The 18,067-nt window shown below is 39.4% G+C and overlaps 1 protein-coding gene across 1 annotated transcript in view; it reads left to right on the top strand.

Annotated features, from left to right (window-relative positions):
- Kcnh5 (potassium voltage-gated channel subfamily H member 5) overlaps positions 1-18,067 on the top strand; it is a 332,835-nt gene that overhangs the window by 91,631 nt on the left and 223,137 nt on the right. Inside the window, exon 7 of the mRNA XM_010638760.1 lies at positions 9,515-9,941. Within this exon, the coding sequence (XP_010637062.1) occupies positions 9,515-9,941 (427 nt within the window). The remainder of the gene's footprint in view (positions 1-9,514; positions 9,942-18,067) is intronic.

The following is an 18,067-nucleotide window of genomic DNA, read 5'->3' as shown; positions in this document are numbered from 1 at the left end:
AAAAAAAAAAAAAAAAGAGTCTGTGATCTAAGGCACAGCCAAATTCTGATATTAGAATAAGAATGAAAGTTGGGGCTAGGCCAGTGTGCAGGGAAAGGCATAAAAACATGGAGTTACATTTTGATCACTTTCTTCGTGTATTTCACAATCTTGCTTTGACATTATTTCCTTCAACATCTTGTTATTATTGCAGTAATGACACATTTCATATCACATCATTGAAATTGTTGGTAAAAGACCACTTATACAGGACACAGCTGTTCATCCTTCTATTCTAGCTATTTCTCCAGGGATTATAGATCTTTATTGGGATGTTCCACCATTAATGTGATTCACTTAGTGCTGTGTGTATGCTTTTCTTCTTTGTTTGTGTTGATGAGTTTGCTTACCAGGACGGTTAATTTTATCTTTCAACTTGGCAAAACAGTGGGTGCCCAGATTAAGCATTATGTCTGGGTGTGTCTCTGAAGCACTTCTGGATGAGATTAACATTTGAATCTGCTGTGCATTTGATAGAGTTCTGTCTTGGTTACTTTTCTGTTGCGGAGACAAAATACCTGACACCCAAAGTTAAAGAAAGGTTTATTTAGTTTACAATTTGTAGAGGTTTCAGTTTATAGCTGGCTGGCTCCACGGCAGGGTGGCATGGCAGAAGAGAAACAGTTCATGGTGGATAGAAGGCAGCAAAGCAACAAAGTATTGAAAAAATAGCAAGGGATAGGCAGCCCTCTTTCTACCCCTTTTATCTTATCCAGGCTACTTGCCCTTAGGGCTGACAGCACTCACACCCAGGAAGGGGCATCCTTAATTGTAGCAAGGCACTGTGAACCAATCTCATCACATCCTTGACCCCAGCATCACACACCCTAGATCCAGCTACCTTCAGTAAGCCCCATCTTTGACTGCATGAGGCTTTGGGGGAACATCTACACACAAGCTGTATGAGACCTTAATGATATAATTGACAATGTGAAATAGGAAGAAAAGGGCTGAAGGTGTAGGGGAAGTAGGAAGGGTAGGGGAATGGTAATAAGGGAAAAGAAAAAGAAAAACATGAGAAAATGGAAAAATGGAAATAAAGTATTTGTAAATAGGGAAGGGAAAAGGGGGTGAAGGGAGGGCAGGGATAAGGGGGGATAAAAAGAGAACCAAGACCTGTCATGTAAAGGTACAAGAGCCCAATGATGAATGTAACTGTACTGTATACCTAAAATGTACCAATAAACTCAATAGTAGGAAGGGGGGGAATGGTAATAAGGGAAAAGAAAAAGAAAAACATGAGAAAATGGAAAAATGGAAATAAAGTATTTGTAAATAGGGAAGGGAAAAGGGGGTGAAGGGAGGGCAGGGATAAGGGGGGATAAAAAGAGAACCAAGACCTGTCATGTAAAGGTACAAGAGCCCAATGATGAATGTAACTGTACTGTATACCTAAAATGTACCAATAAACTCAATGAGGAAAAAAAAAAAGAAAAGAAAGATGGGTAGGATTTCACCAGGCAAAAGGAGAGGTTAGTATGTTAGTTGTTTAAACAGCATGTTTGTACGTCCGTCAGTTGAAAGAGTGACTTTTTCTTTGAAAGAGTGAAAGAAATCCTGTATGTAAAAAGTGCAGTGAGCCAAAGATAGTCGCACAGAGTGAGACTGGCGAGGTAGGCAAGGTTGTGTTAAAGTGTTTGGTTTTTATTCTAGAGGCTGTACAAGTTACTGGAAAAGAATTTAAAGCATCTCCCATCTTGGTTTGCTTGTATATGTATTAATATTTGAAAAAAAGTCTAGGCTTTAGGAAATACAACTCTTTGTCAGTTGCATATTTTGATCGAGCTATATATTTACTGTAACCCCAATCGATATTAAAGAAAATTATCTTCTGCAAGAGACATTAAAAAGTACATGATTATTGCTAAAAGTAATACCTGTTCTGTATCTGCCTCTCTCTCTCTCTTTCTGTCTATCTCTGTCAGTCTGTCTGCATACAGTTGTGGTTCAGTAGGGATATAAATTTGCTGAAATAGGTGTTATGTACAACTTATTTAAATTCAGATCCTGTACTGAAGGAAACTTGCTAATGCTTGGAGTAATTAGGATTATTTCCCTGTGGAGTCCTTGGTAGCATGAGCTGGAGAAGTGAGTTCTGAATAGGAAGGAGGCAATAGAATTTGTTATCAGGGTTAGAGGTTCAGATAACAAATGTAGTTTGCAATTTTCTTTCAGTGTTTAAATTGCACTCTACAAAAGGAAATGGAAATGGACTATGTAGTCATTCATGTATAAAATCTATTTAGAATAAGAACCCAGCGCTTATGAAACAGAGCTTGTTTTACTTTATGGTTTTTGTACAGTTGCCGATGAGGTCTACTCATAGTGATCAAACAGCTATTAATTATTTATTATAACACAGAGCTGTAAAAGTCAAATTATTATGAGAGATTTATGTATTAGTGTACTCATTCTTTTAAAAAAAGCTTGTGTGCCTACTGTGTGCCAGAGAGTTCTAGAGAGTGTGTTAGGGATGAAAGAATGAACAAATAAGATGTGTACACACAGTCACAAGAAGACAAATGTCATGGTTCTTTGAGGTTATGTAATGATTATGTATGTTGTAGATTGGGAAGAAAGATTCTCAGGAAGACAGTGACTGTGCTAATAGAGCCAAACAGGCTGAGGACAAGCACATGAGAGATATAGAACATTTCATTTAGAAAAAAGAGCAAGTACTTAGTACCTGTTTGCAAGAGTCTGGATTAGACAAAGACCTGAAAATTGGGTGGAGAGTGAGCAGAAGAGAAGTAAAGAATGAGGCTAGAGTGTAAACACTGACTAGACCGTGCACGTCTTTGTAAACCAAAGATATTTTAGCGTAATGAAAAGCTGTCATATGATCTTACTCTAGGAATGATTTTGAAAGTTAACTTTTTAGTGATCAGGACAGATTGAATGAGTTCAAATGAGCACCTTTAAATTTAGGAAATTCCTGGAAGCACAGGAGAAGTTTGCTAATAACATGATCTATGGTAATGGCAATGGAGATGGGGAGAAGTAAACGAATTTGAGAGATAGCTGAGTTAAAGTTGATGATATTTAAAGATAGATTAGGAATAGGGTATCTAGGAAATTGTAATAATCTTGCCTTCTGATTTCCTAAATCAGATGTCTGATGGTGAGAGGATGAGGGGGTGTATTAGTACTATCTTTTTTTTTTTTTCTTTTTGGTACCAGGGATTGAAGTCGGGTCCTTGCGCTTGTGAGGCAGGCCACCGAACCGCTGAGCTAAATCCCTGGCCGAGTACTATCATTTTAATGAGAAGGAGATAAAACATTTAAACATCTGTGGGAAGGATACAATCAGACAGTGATTGGAGTTTTGAATTGAGTACAGAAAGTATGAAATATAATGACTAGGTAAATTCATATGAGAATTCTACAAAATTGAGAAATGCTTTGAGGTCGATTATAGTGAATTTATAATGGAAACAATCTGCTCTATTGTATGATTGAATGACGTTCTTGAGAAACTTTTTTCCTCAAATTTATTGGTACATTTAGGGCAAACAATACGGTTACATTCATCATTGGGATCTTTACATGATGTATTTTGGTTCTTTTTTTTCCCCATTCCCCTGCCCTCCCTTCACCCCCTTCACCCCTTGAGAAATTCTTAACATAAGCATAAAGGAAATCTGTAATTAAGCCAAGATTTTGATAAAAGTTATAATGAAGATTCAAGGATGCTAAGGAATCTAGGGTATTGATGTTATTAAAATTAAGGAGCTGTGTAATAAAGAGAGTAGAGAATGAAGCCAGTTGATAGGATATAGGAAACTGCGTGTCACGGGGGTGGAGGTTCCGCAAGACTGAGCTACTACTGATTTGTAATTGAGTCAGTGAATCTGACAGAGAAGAGGATATGGTGAGAGAGTAGCATAATTCAAATCAAAACATTAGAGCTAAAACACTTTTTAGGCTATGACAAATTTCACATTGTGACCATGGTAGGGGATATCGTAGGAGAAGTGGAAAGGTTGTTGGAGCTGAACTGATGAAGGAACACCAATGTCAGCTTACTGGAAGGGGTATTCGCATGTGTGTTGGCTAGAATAAGGTATTAGGTGAGTTTGAATTTCAGAAATGTTTATAAGAGAGATGGAGTAATAACTTGGAATTCTCTGTTTTCATAGAGAATTTGTTGTCATCATTCCATGCAAAAGTAGAACACCTTTTTATACTTTGTACTTTCCAATGCATCAGGTAATATGACCCAAGAATTTTGTATTAAATTTTATTTACATACCTGTATCTTGCCTATCTGGTAATGTTTTACTTAAAATGAGACCTCTGAGTTATCTATATTGTCTTCTGCTTTAAGTCATAGAAGTGTGAAATTCTGTACTCATAAACATGCATGCACGATTTCTGCATTTATATCAGCTTGTTTTTGCCTACCTAAACTGTTCCAAAATTTTGTGAATAATTACAAGCATCATTTCTTTAGCTCATAAGTCTGTGGATGCCTTTGATATTCTCTGCCACCAGAGGAACCCCCGGCTTTGTGTACCAAGGGCCCAGAGGCTAGAACAGAGGCGGAAAGCCACTGAAGCGCAGAGGAGGACGCAGAAGGATTGAAAAGTGTGGAGTGAGATGAAGCAGGAAATGAATAAACAGTTAAGACTGGTGGGAAGTAGAGACTCAAGAAGTTGTTCTAAAAGAAGTGGGAGGAGATGACGAGTACGTTTCAAGTGTCCTGTTTACCATATGAGGGCAGTAAAAGCTGCCAACAATTAATTAATTAAAATCTGTAGCCTGGTCTAAAGGTTATGAAAACAATGCGTAAAATAAGAAAAATCTCAGTTTAGATACAGTATTGCATATGACCCCCCTATTATACGACGAGTAAGTCATTACTCTGAATCATGTGTCACGGGGTGGGGGGACCATCAATGAAACAAAAGAGCTGTGACTGCCAACGTCTTTTTATATTTAAATATCAAATGGTTAAAGAAAAGTATACGTATCTTAATGCGTAACTCCAGGAATTTTCACGGTATGAACACACCTAGTAATTAGTAGCCAGTCTAGGAAGCGGAATATTACCAGGAATCCCCAAATTTCCACTTGCCCTTCCTGGTCACCACCCCTCCTTCAGCAGTGGGTGTCACATCCCTGCTTCTAGCCCTGTAGAGTAGTTCTATTTATTTTTGAATTCTTCATAATGGAATCATACAGCATATACTCTTTGGTGTTTCCTTGCTTTTGCTCCACTTTGTGCTTTTTCAGATTTATGTTTGTTGTTGGGTATAATTGTAGTCTGTTCATGTTTATGTTTAGGTAACATTTTAATGAGTGACTGTGCTCTACCCTATGTATGTATTATACGAGACATGGGCATTTGTATTGTTTCAAGTTTTAAATATTCTACCACACGTGTAAATCAGGTTATCTCATTTTGAATTATAATGATTGCCTGACATTCTTTTTGATACAAAGCAGCAGACTTTTCCAACAAAGTATAGTTTTTTTTGGTATTATTAATTTTGAATAACAGTTCCCGGTTTGATAAAAAGATGAAGGGAACACACGGACAAATGCAGAGGTTAAAATTGTGGTGATGTTTGGGACCCTGGAGGAGTTTGGTTTTCCTGGAGCTCTGGTCTAGTGTGAAGTGACCTGGCAGGGTGCACAGAGGTGAGGCCTGTAGAGGAGATGATGCCTCACTTTATCTTCACGGCGAGCCCTAGGAGGGTGTGCTCCGTGCTGTCTTTAGGTAGATGGTTGGATAAAGATGTGGTATTTATACACAATGGAGTACCATTTTGCCATAAGAAAGGATAAATTCAAGCCATCTTTAGGAAAATGTATGTACCTTGAGACCATAATATTCAGTGAAATAAATTAGACACACAAGCTTAAATATCTCATGATTTCTCTTATATGAGAAATCCAAAATATAAATAAAGAGCAAAATAAAAGATACATAGTAGGAAATAGAGAGATAGCTGTTTTTATTTTTTTAAGAGTAGGAACAGTTTATTAAGGGAAAGAAGGTTTCTGTCTAAGAGAGAAGAAGGACCAGAAAGTGGGTTGCCTGCTCACCCCACTTCTCCAAGATGTTTAATACAGCAGAGCCATGCGGTGAGGCGTGTACAATGTGGAACAAAACTATAAGACCCAGTGGAAAATTACAAGGTGGGCATGAGGTGGGCAAAACCATGACCAGCCAATAAGATGACAAGTACAGTCACCCAGGTAATACTGATTAAGTGGGGGTCAAATGGGGGAGCAAGTCAGGTAGGAAGCCTACAAGGATTTCCAGTAAGGGTGGGGGCCAGGGATGTTTCCTGGAAAGGCTGGGTAAGACCTCAGCCCCCAACCCAGGTAATACCTGTTTAGAATATCAATCACTGCTCCTTATCCCCAGGGAAGCACAAGGGTACAGCAGTTTCTCTCCTTTTACAGTTCTGGCCTCCAGTGAATGTGTCTTGACTGTCCTCCGTCCTCCAACAAAACTATAAGACCCAGTGGAAAATTACAAGGTGGGCATGAGGTGGGCAAAACCATGACCAGCCAATAAGATGACAAGTACAGTCACCCAGGTAATACTGATTAAGTGGGGGTCAAATGGGGGAGCAAGTCAGGTAGGAAGCCTACAAGGATTTCCAGTAAGGGTGGGGGCCAGGGATGTTTCCTGGAAAGGCTGGGTAAGACCTCAGCCCCCAACCCAGGTAATACCTGTTTAGAATATCAATCACTGCTCCTTATCCCCAGGGAAGCACAAGGGTACAGCAGTTTCTCTCCTTTTACAGTTCTGGCCTCCAGTGAATGTGTCTTGACTGTCCTCCATGTTGGCTCCTCGCTGTGTTGGCTCCTTGAGGGTGGCCCTGTCTAACTGCCTACAAGATATCTAATGAACTTACCTATCTGCAATATTCCCCCCTCTGAAGAAGTACCCCTAAGTGCTGTGAGGCGGCAAAGGGCGAAGACAGCTCTGGCTACTTCCAGCTGAAGAGGGTCCTAGTTGTGATCAGCAGAGTCACTCTAGAGAGGGTCTGAGAGATAGCTCTTTTGAAAAAGGGAAGGGGACCAAGAAGTGGAGCGAGGGGGAGGAAGGACGGATAAAAAAGGATTCAGATGCTTCATGTACACACAGCAACTCCACATGAGGAATTTAATTATTAGGTATGGCAAACATATACCAATAAAATTAAAATTTATATAAAAAGCAATAAAAATGAAAACTGGTAGAAAGCAATCAGGGTGATATATCTTCCCAACTTTGGACCATAAAAATCAGGTGGTTGTGGCAGGGAAAGGGAGCAACTCAGACTCCACCTGAGGTCAAGGCGATGGGGTGGGTAATGATGTCATTAAGTACGGAGTTGGAGGATGAGGATCCTTTTCAGACATGTTAGCAAGAGAGATCCCAGTGGAAACAGGCAATAGGCCTTTGGCTATGTGTGAGAAACTTAGGCAGGGGCATTTTTGTGCTAAGTAGACCCAGGAATCATCCGAGGTGGAACTTGAACTTGAACATGGAGTACGTAAACCAGAAGAGAGTGGAAGGCAGTACTAGAAGCATGGAGAAGTAGCCTTAGAAGACAATTTTGATGGACCTGTCAGGGAGCTGGTTAAAAACTTGGAGAAAGTGTTGTCATGGAACCCAGGGCAGAAGACATTTACAGTGCTCACAAAACATTTTGTCGTCCTGAAGGAGTGTTGGACATGGCTATAGGAAATGTGCTTTTGAAATAGTGACCTGTAGAACTGTCCCATTCAGGGCAGGTCAGCTCATTGTGGAGAAAATTGCCAGCTAAGGATGAGGAGAGCGTATCCTTCCAAGACTAAACCTCATTCTAGTATATTCTGAATCTTCACATTCTGTATTGGGGTTGTAGCTATTTTTTAGTTAGAATGGAGTTAGGATTTCTTCTCTGTTTTTTCTGTTTTGTTTTTATAGAGTGGAATTCAGCTAGAAGTGACTTTTCTTTTTCTCTTAAACAGGAGTCTCACAGTTCCTGTAAAAATTCAAGCCACCTATAAAGTAGTACCTGTAGTAATGTTGTTTTTATTTTTAAATTGGACTCTGAAATTTTCATGCATTTGGATAATGGCTTCTTTCAGAGCAGAAGCAGGATATATTTGTCTTACTGTCCCCAGGGCTCAACCGCAAAGACCAGCCTTCAGAAGTGCTCAACAAATACTTATGTTTGTCCTCCTTCGTGATTGCTTAGATAGGTCCATTCCAGAGACTTTCCAAGCTGTGTTCAGTCTTCTTACCTTGCAGGGCCTCAGGTCACTGACTCAGCCAGTCCTTCCATGTTAGTTTTGAGTAAGCTGAGGGACTTTGTTGAAGTTCTTGTCTACCCTTTCGGAGACAGAATTAGCAGGAAGGAAGTCATAGGCTTGATTAGGTTTTCTGATGATCAGCTGACGGCTTCCCAGGTCTCTGCTCTTACTTCCCTCTGGGCCTTTCTGTGATCCGCATCAGGAATGCATCGAGTCCTCCCTGACCCCCCGCCCCATGGTGTATTATATGCTTCCAAAAAGTAGCTGTGGGCTCTTCCAGATTTAAGAAAAACTATGTGGTGCTTTCATTTGTATAATGCTTTGTTTAGTATTTTAAGCTTCTCAATTTTCTCGAAGCTCCTTCCTTTTGGTGTTCATTTCTATGACTGTCGCTAGAAGAGGATAGGAATTAGGAAGCTCTCGGTTCAGCTCTTTTCACTTTTTGTCAGAGCTCTATAAACTTAGCGTTTACCCTAGCCATGGCAGGAAGCAGTGGGACCAGCAATGGTACTTGCTCATTCACCTCGTATGTACAGAAGGGTTTCTTGCTTGCTTCTTAGAAGACTAGGTTTCTTTTTCCTGAAGTTTTGATGTTCATAACTACTATAAAGTAAGAAATAAAAAGACTGAGGACAGATTTTATAGAAAGAAAAATTAAAACAGCAGGTTCATCATCCCTATTTCTGTACCCTGCATGTATTATGCTTGAGCAATTTTCTTTGTTTTTTTCTTTAAATTTTTAAAGTTTGTACATGCTTGTCGTACATGGTGATTGCATTCCTGTTGGGAAGTTGGCACAACACATCTTAATTCTTTTTTCATCCCGTTCCCTTCCCCTCCCTCCTTCCATCTCCTGGTCCCCTTCCTTTTGCAAAAGATCTCTCTTTCTGTTTCATGTTATCTGCCTTTTATTTTGCTCTTGAATTTATTTATACTTAGGTTTCTCATTTGGTTATTTCACACTCCACATACGAAAATAAATTTGTGGTCCTTTTCTAATGGAAAATTGTTTTGTGTAGTAAAATTTTTAAAAAGCTCACTTCTGAGTAGGGTGGAATTAGCATTTTTAAAAAAAGCTTTTTATTTTGGCTCTTCTGTTTTCTTACAGACAGACCTCTTATGTGTACATTGCTAGTATACAAATGGGTGATCAAGTTGACAGAAGTGACCTGTTGTGTTGGCTGCAGCCTCTTCTTTTCTGAAAGTGAGATTTCATTTCTTTTCTTTCATTCAGGGCATCAGCAGTCTCTTCAGTTCTTTAAAAGTGGTGCGTCTCTTACGATTGGGCCGTGTTGCCAGGAAGCTGGACCATTACCTAGAATATGGAGCTGCGGTCCTTGTACTCCTCGTGTGTGTGTTTGGACTTGTCGCCCACTGGCTGGCCTGCATATGGTATAGCATTGGAGACTACGAGGTCATCGATGAAGTCACCAACACCATCCAGATAGACAGCTGGCTGTACCAGCTGGCCTTGAGCATTGGGACTCCGTATCGATACAATTCCAGTGCAGGGATATGGGAAGGAGGACCCAGCAAGGATTCTCTGTATGTGTCCTCTCTCTACTTTACCATGACAAGCCTTACAACCATAGGGTTTGGAAACATAGCTCCTACCACAGATGTGGAGAAGATGTTTTCAGTGGCCATGATGATGGTTGGCTGTAAGTATTTTGCTTTTCTTTTTAAACAATGATTGATGTTCACAGTCTTCCTGATTCTCATCTCTGACAGGATTAAAATGAACTGTTTTGTCTTCAGAAAGTTGTCTTAATCTATACCATTTGTAATTAGTTTAATTTTTATTCCAACTTAGAAAATAAAAACACAAATAGTATATTTTACCCTGTAGAATGTATTGACACATGAAAAATAGTATGGGTAGAGCAGTGATGGTGGTGAACCTTTTAGAGTTTTTATTTATTTATTGGGACCAGGGATTAAACTCAGGTCCTTGTGCTTATGAGGCAGGCAGCAGAACCAATGATCTAAATCCCTGGCTCTTAGAGTTTTTAAAAATGGACAGCCTGCTAGGGTGCATGTGGTATTGGCTCCCCACCACTGGATCAGAATAACGTGGAATTGAAAACGGGAACGCCCTGATTTAATTCTCCTTACAGTGTTGTGCATGGCGGGGTGCTCTTGAATGAGCCAGTACCAGGGTCTAGACAGGAGGCATCTGGCACTTTCTGTAGGCTTTGTTGGCAATGCGTTACATTCCACGAAAGTAGGCCGGTTTGATGTGATACACGTAGTGTAGACAGTATTTCAGTTAACATCTGAGTTTCAGAATGAAAGCTGATCTTAGGATATGTGAGTTTTTGCAGTTAAGACTACCGAAAAGGGCTTGTAAATCTAGCCTGTGTTACACAAACTCTGGGATATGTGGCCGAGAGAATGAAAGAGTAAGCAAGCAGTGACCGGTGTCTGAAGGTTAGGTGCCTCCACGAGCAAAGTGTCTTCATGGTGTTCCTGGAAAAATCCTTTCACAAGCTCAAACACCATACGTTCTGTGCTCAGACTGAAGCTGGCTGGCATCAGACAGCCAGAACATTAAGGAAATACATACCCAAGAATCTGTTCTGAGACACCTTGAGAGAGACTTCACCCTCACCTGTACCTTTAAGTTGACTCTGACTTGTGCAAGTCTAGTTCTGATACCCATGCAGCCTCAAGATTGTTGTACTAAAAGTGTAATTAGCACTATCAGCGTATCATGAGCCTTGAGATCATGGTCACTGGTTTTTGGTCTAAGCCATCTTCTTCTTTTTTTGAGAGTACACAGTACAGAGGTTTAAATTTTGTCATTGAAGGGAAAGATGTTAGAGTCCAGGGGCATTGACTGGTCCTTTAAAAGTAAATAGCTTGGGTCTGAAGAAAGTGAGTTTGATAGTTCCGAATATTTGAAAGCTATCAGAGCACCAATGTTAGTGGTTATTAGCTTCTGTCACACTAATCTTTCTGAGTAAAGATAGAGAAAACAAAGAGGAATAGAACTCACATATTCTAGTTGCAGGTTAGAGCTTGCTTACAGCTAGCATTAAACTCCAAGTGCTATTTGCTCTAGATGCTTTCAGAAAGAAGATGTTCTAATACACATAGACATTTTGATGGTTAATTGAACTGATTCTTAACATATCAGATATTTCTTGGTAAGCTGTATTGGCAAAAACGTGCTTCATGAACTCTGAAGGCAACATCTTGTCAGATATAGTATTTAGTATGACACTGCTTTGAACATTTATGCAACGCATTTTGCCTTACACTTTGCATAGTTGGATTTTATAAAACCATTTTTTATTTTGAAGTAATTATAGATTGACTGAATGTTGCAAAGATAGGACAGAGACAGCCCTTTCTCCCTTGTTTCCTTCATCTTCTAGAAGTATAGCACAATATCGAAAGTGACCTTGGCACCATGAATATGTGTAATTGGTAGTACAGTTGAGATACAGAACTGTTCCATTACCACATATCTCTCCCTCATGTAACCCCCTTTGCCAGCCATCTCTAGACCTTGAAAACTAATAATTTATTCTGTCTCTAAGCTCTTGTGATTTTGAGAATGTTATATAAATGGAATCATGTCAGAACGTGACTTTTTGAAACTGGCTTCTTCCACTTATCGTAATGCCCTTGACAGCCATCTAGGTGGAATGAATTGAACAATTTGTTTCTTTTTATTTTTGAATAGTATTTCATTGTTTATATATAACATTGTTCAACCATTCATCTCTTAAAGGACATTTCTGTTGTTTCTATTTTGGGGTTATTACAAATGAAAGTGCTGTAGGCACCTGTGTATAGGATTTTTGTGTGGATATAAAGCTCTTAATTCTCTGAAATAAATGCCCAGGAATGCAATCATATATATGTATCCAAACTGTTTTGCGGAATGGATACTGTAGCATAATTTTTGATAAGAGAATCCTAGAAAAATAGAATCTACATAGAGTCAAAGGGCACCCTTACTCTGTTTTTCAGGCTCTAATTTTAAGAATCTTAAATTCCTCTGTTTTCTTCTCTGTTACATCTAAACATAATGAGGCCTCTTGGCTTGGCCTTCAAGATACATTTTATTCTTTCTCTTCAGTTGCAAAGCTTACTGCCCAAGACCGAGTCACCAGCACCACTGATTTGAACTTGAAGTGACTTCTTATATGTTCTTTCTGTTGCAATTCTTGCCTTACAGTCTCTTCTCAGAAGCCAGTGTCCCTCTTAAAGTAAATTAAATCATGCTGTTCCCCTGCACAGGTCCCTCCACTGCACATAAAATAAATTCCAGATTCCCACTCCATCTTTCCAGACCTTACAGATCCGACCCTTATCTATCTTACTCATTTTACTTTCTACTGTTCCTGCTTTTTGCTCTTCTGAATCTATGCTAGCTGTCTTGTCTCTGAGCACATAAAGTTTTGTACTGTGGAAAGGTCTTTGGCATCGTTTTCCCATTGCTTATAATGCTCCTCTCCTGACCTCCTTCTTGAATTCAGGTAGCTGTCCACGGAATCACTGTTTCAGAAGTTTCTCCCAAAGCTACCCTAGTATAAAAACCACCCCTGCGCTAACGCCCATACTCTCATTTCCTTCACTCTGTCCATCAAGAATTGAAACCATGTTGACTCTTGTCCTTTTCATTCAGAACGTAAGCCCCGCAGGCGTAGGGACTTTGATAGCCTTTTTCTACTGATGTGTCCTTAATGTCTAGAGGGTGGTGGGCAGCTCTATGCTCAAGTTTAGTTTGCTACATGAATGAATGAATGAAGAACAAACGAGCTGAGGATGTTCCCGACAGATACAGGGTTTCCTGTCCTTGCACCCTCCCGCGTAGTTCTCTGATGGAGGTGCCTGCCGGGACAGCTTCACAGCCCAGAGTCTTGTATGTAGTAGTTGTTTCGGCCGGGTTATCTAGCCCAAGTCTTTCATTGCCCTAGTGATACGGGTTTCAAGAAGTACCAACGACTGTTTCTCTCATCACTTTAGATTGTCTGCCTTTCCTACCTGTGTAGGAAATTCTCACATAGATTCAGTGGGGTTTCAAAACTTTGATTCAGAATTTGTTGTGTTTCTCCTCTGCTTCTTGTGCGAACAATTACACTTGCTAAATATGTATTTTTTCTCACCTTTTTTCTAAAACTCTTGTCTTGATTTCAAGATGAAGACCTGGTTTTAAACCTGGTCTTTTTCTTTCCCTAGTTTCTGCTGTTTCTTTTCAATGCCTGATCAGTAGTTTCTTTTCTCTTCCTCCCTCCCTTCCTCCCTTCCTCCTTCCTCCCTCCCTTCCTGCTCTCCTTTCTTTTATACTGGAGATTGAACCTGGAGCCTTTGCCTGAACCACATTCCCAGCCTTTAAATTGTTTTTATATTTAAATTTGAGGCAAGGTCCCACTAGCATTCTCAAGCTAGGAATATGTGGCCTTCCTGCCTCAGCCTCCTGGAGTCCAGGGATTATAGGTGTGTGCCACTTTGCCTAAGTAAGTCCAGTTTCCATAGCCAGAATTTTCCAGAGAGATATCTTTTAATTCTCTTTTAGTTTTGGATTTTTGGTAACTTCATGACAGATTTCCTTTTAAGATAATAGAAATATGTCTAGACTCATGAAGTGTTATAATGCTTTTGTACAGTTCCAAATTTTTTTCAGACACGTGCATAAGAATATCACCAAATGCGAATATTGTAGTTGTTCATTACTTAGTATCATTTTTCCTATAATGATGCCATGAAAGACAGACAAAATGAATCACTAATGTTTTAGAACCCAATATATGCTCTCAGGAGTTCCGAGGTGTGAATGTGTGAGTGTGTAAGTGTGTGAAGAGAAGGGGGGGAGGAAAAGGAAAGAGAGAAGTAGAAAGCACAAAAGGTCCTGCTTTCATCTCTGCTAGGAATCTGGTTTGCTGGCAATGGAAAAGCAGTACTTGTGACTTATAACTTAGTGACTTTTGTCAAAAAGTTGGTGGAGACATCAACTGCTTAAATTCTGTTCAGGAAAAAATAGTCCTACTTGTAAATGATGGCCTCTGTTTCTGGGGAAAGCTATCTTTTGCTTCCAGCAAAACTTAGAAATTTTAGTGTAAGCAAATCGGCTCCTAGTCCTTTGGAAGCACTCTTCTTTTACTTACAGTCTGCTGTCGTGGCCTTCCAGGTTCTTGCCAGTAATGTTGGTGAACTCTGTTCAGGAATTTAGTCTCTCTCTCTCTCTCTCTCTCTCTCTCTCTCATTTTTTAAAAATTGAGTTTATTGGTACTTTTAGGTATACAGAACAGCATTCGTCATTGGGGTCTTGTACCTTTCCATGACAGGTCTTGGTTCTTATTTTTTCCCCATACCCCTGCCCTCCCTTCACCCACTCCATCCTCCCTATTTACAAAGACTTTGTTTCTGTTTCTTCCTTTCCTTTCTTTCCTTTCCCCAGACCTTCCCACTTCCCTTACTCCTTTAGCCCTTTTCTTCTTATTTCACGGTCTCAGTTATGCAATTTGAACCTTATTTACACTGTTAATTTTTCACGCCAGAGAAACTATTCGATATTTACACGTGCCTGTCCTCTTGTTTATGCCAGAAAAATCATCCAGAGAAATTACTGACCATGGCCTCTCCTGATCCCAGCCTCCTGAGCCAGGCTGCTCCCATGTCTGTAGGAGCCCAGGATATTTCTCTTCCCTACTACTTAGAAGTTTCTTAGATTTCAACCCTTTGTTCTTGTGTGGTTTATCCCATGGGTGGAGCCTTCGTGTTCAGACTCCTGAACTCGTGGATCAGTTCTTCTTAGCATTTGCCCGCCATCTTGTGTTCTTCACCTCAGTGGTCTCCCTCAGGGCTTGCGGTGCATGATGGCGGGTGACCTGCGCGGCTGAGGGGACAGCCAGCACCACCACACATAGCCAGCTCTTTCCATTCCTCCGCGTCTGTTCCTTCATGAACCAGTCCACCTGTTCTGCTGGTGTTCATGGAATCCACTATCGAAGGGTGTTAGTGAAGGAGAATATTTTTGCAGTTTAGCTCTGTGGCAGTTGTGGAAAACAGCTTTTTTTTTTTTAGATCAAGGATGTGGGTAATCTCTCTGCTAATTTACTCAGTAAATACTTAATGACGCCTTCCTGAAATGTTTTCTAATCCATTTCATTTACATAATCTTATTATTGAGCCATTAATAATTTTCCATTTTCCAAAGATTAGCAGACTGACTAATTTTGCTGCTATTCAGAAAACACCTCAGTGCACTGATCATTTGTTTTGATGATTATAAAACAAAGGAGTACAAGTATGAAATTTTTCTTATGTGATTATCCTTTTAATATATTTTAATGAATCCTCTTCTAAAAATTCATCAAAAAAGCAATTACTTAGTTCCTTCTTTGTTGTTAAATTATCACATAACCTGTATTTTAGTTAAATTAAGCCATCATAAAGAACTCTACATTTGCATCTTTCATTACAGCTTCATAAAATTAAAAAATAGAAAATGAAAGTACAAGTATGAATAACTCTTTTCTATGAATAGTTTATGTTCAGACAGAAAATTTCTATCCCTGTATGTATATATATTTTTACGTGAATTTGTTTTAATAGATTATTAAGACATCATTAAACTTGTCAAAAATGTCTGTCAAAGGGCTGCAAAGTTGGAGTTTGAGTACTCATTTGATTTCAAAGTACTGTTTACTCTTTCTGTTGCTGTCTCCTTAGTTGCTAAGTTGAGGCAGCCTTACTCACATGGTACATGACAATTGGAATCTGTTCTTCTGTGATGCTGTATAAACTGAGAGTTGAAAAATAAAACTACGAACTATGAAAATTGCTGAGGTCAGACAAGAAACCAAGCCATAATGATTCTTATCTACAATTTTCTAAAGGGATGTAATTGATGGCAGCCTAAAAACTTTCTGTTAAGGACTGGTTTAATTTGTAATCTAGCAGGGAAATGGTCTAGTACATTGGAAGGTACATCACGATCATGTACCTGTAGGATGTGTATCAGGGGCAGTTTGTATCTCCATGTGGGTCATTAAATGTCTCTGAGGAACAGTTCGTTACACATCTATCACTCAGCATCATGCAAAGGAGGTCAGTGGCCTGTGTCACATCTTCAGGCTGAGAACCCATTTACCATCCTCTGTAGGACTCAGATAAACCCAAGCTGTGTGTGGGTATTTCCCTGACCTTTACCCACCAGAAACAAAAGCAAGACCAAGAGACCAGAGACTGGAAAGAGAGAGTAACTTGGGGGAAAAGGCGTGAAGGATCACTCTTAGTCGCCTTTTAGCCATTGTGACAAAATACTTCTGGTAAATAACTTAAAGGAGAAAGTTTATTTTAGCCCATGGATTCTGAGGTTTCTGACAGTGGTGGGCAGGCTCCATTGATTTTAGGCCTGTAGTGAGGCAGAAATATTACGGCAGGAGCACACGGTGGAGGAAACGTGCCCACTTCCTGATAGCCGGGAAGCACAGGGAAAGGGAAAAGCTAGAGCAGAGGCTCGGGCTCCCAGGTCACAGCTCCCCATCCACTGCCTTTAATTACTCCCGCTTCCTGTTTTCCATCCTCTTCCAGTGATGCCATCAGTCTGTAATCTCATCAGTGAATTAACCCATTGATGAAATTAGAGCCCTGTGATCCAGTCACTTCCCCAAAGCCAGTAGGCAACCACATTCTTAATTAAAGGACTCTTTTGCAGGACATTTTTGATGCAAATCATAACTTTCCTCTGGCTCCCAAAGGCTCATTTCTGTCTCATAGTGCAAAATGCATTCTTTGCATCTCCAAAATCCTAATAGCTCCAGCATTACCCCAAAGCCCAAGTCCAAAGTTTCCTCTGAGATACAAAGTAAATTCAGAGCTGTCAGCCCTTTAAAATTCAAAATCAATTTGCATCCATTACTAATGTTATGAAAAATCACCTTAGGTAAGGCCAGCAACATATTTTTCATCTTAAGTTGATCATTGTAGGTAATATAATGCTGGAAAATTCCTTATTGTATGATACTAACACACTTGTGATAAGAACTTTTTTGTAAGTTTTTTGGCAATGAACACGACTGTGGTAATTCAGAACCATAAAAAACTATGAAAATTTGCATTGTCACCAAAAAGAATGTTTATGTTTGAGGTAGGAGTATGTTTTGCTGGTACAGTTGTAGTGACTGGAAAATTAAGTCATTACCTACGTTAAAGAAACTGCACCAGAATTCATGCAACTCTATATAGTGCTTCTTGTGAGAAAATCTGTCAGGAGAAAAGATGTCACCTGAACCAAACAGTGCTCTTAGGGTCATAGTAAAAATTGTAAAGGCGAATGCACCAAGTTATAGCTTATACTCTTTACTATATGATAAAGAAACTAGTAGTAAAGAACCCAGATGCATTCTGAGTAAGGTTAATAAATTTTATCAAAAATGTTTGATCACAGGTAGAACTTTTATTCTTTCTAAAAGATGGGAAGCCAGTTTAATTCCAACTTTTTAAAGATATAAACTAGATAGCCACATTTACTCATCTGCAGATAATCCAGCATTTTCATTTAGTACTTCCTGCACAAAATGAATGCAGGATGTTTTTCAATGGCCAGTAAGATCAAAGGGCAAAATGAAAAAGGCCTGAAAGAATCGTTTCCAGAAATTGTTTATGATGTGATTTAACAACTATCAGTGAAGTAGGTGATAAGTTTGATATTGCACATATGCAAAAAATTACCCCCAAACATTTTATATATTTGTTAAAATGCTGATTTTCGGAAAAGAAAATGGACAAAGGAAATTTGTGAGTCCACATTCATTTCATTGAAATATAA

Source organism: Fukomys damarensis, unplaced genomic scaffold (genome assembly GCF_012274545.1).
Source record: "Fukomys damarensis isolate Sample0158 unplaced genomic scaffold, DMR_v1.0_HiC HiC_scaffold_21, whole genome shotgun sequence".
Taxonomy (NCBI): Eukaryota; Metazoa; Chordata; class Mammalia; order Rodentia; family Bathyergidae; genus Fukomys; species Fukomys damarensis.
This window is presented reverse-complemented; position numbering and strand designations above follow the sequence as displayed.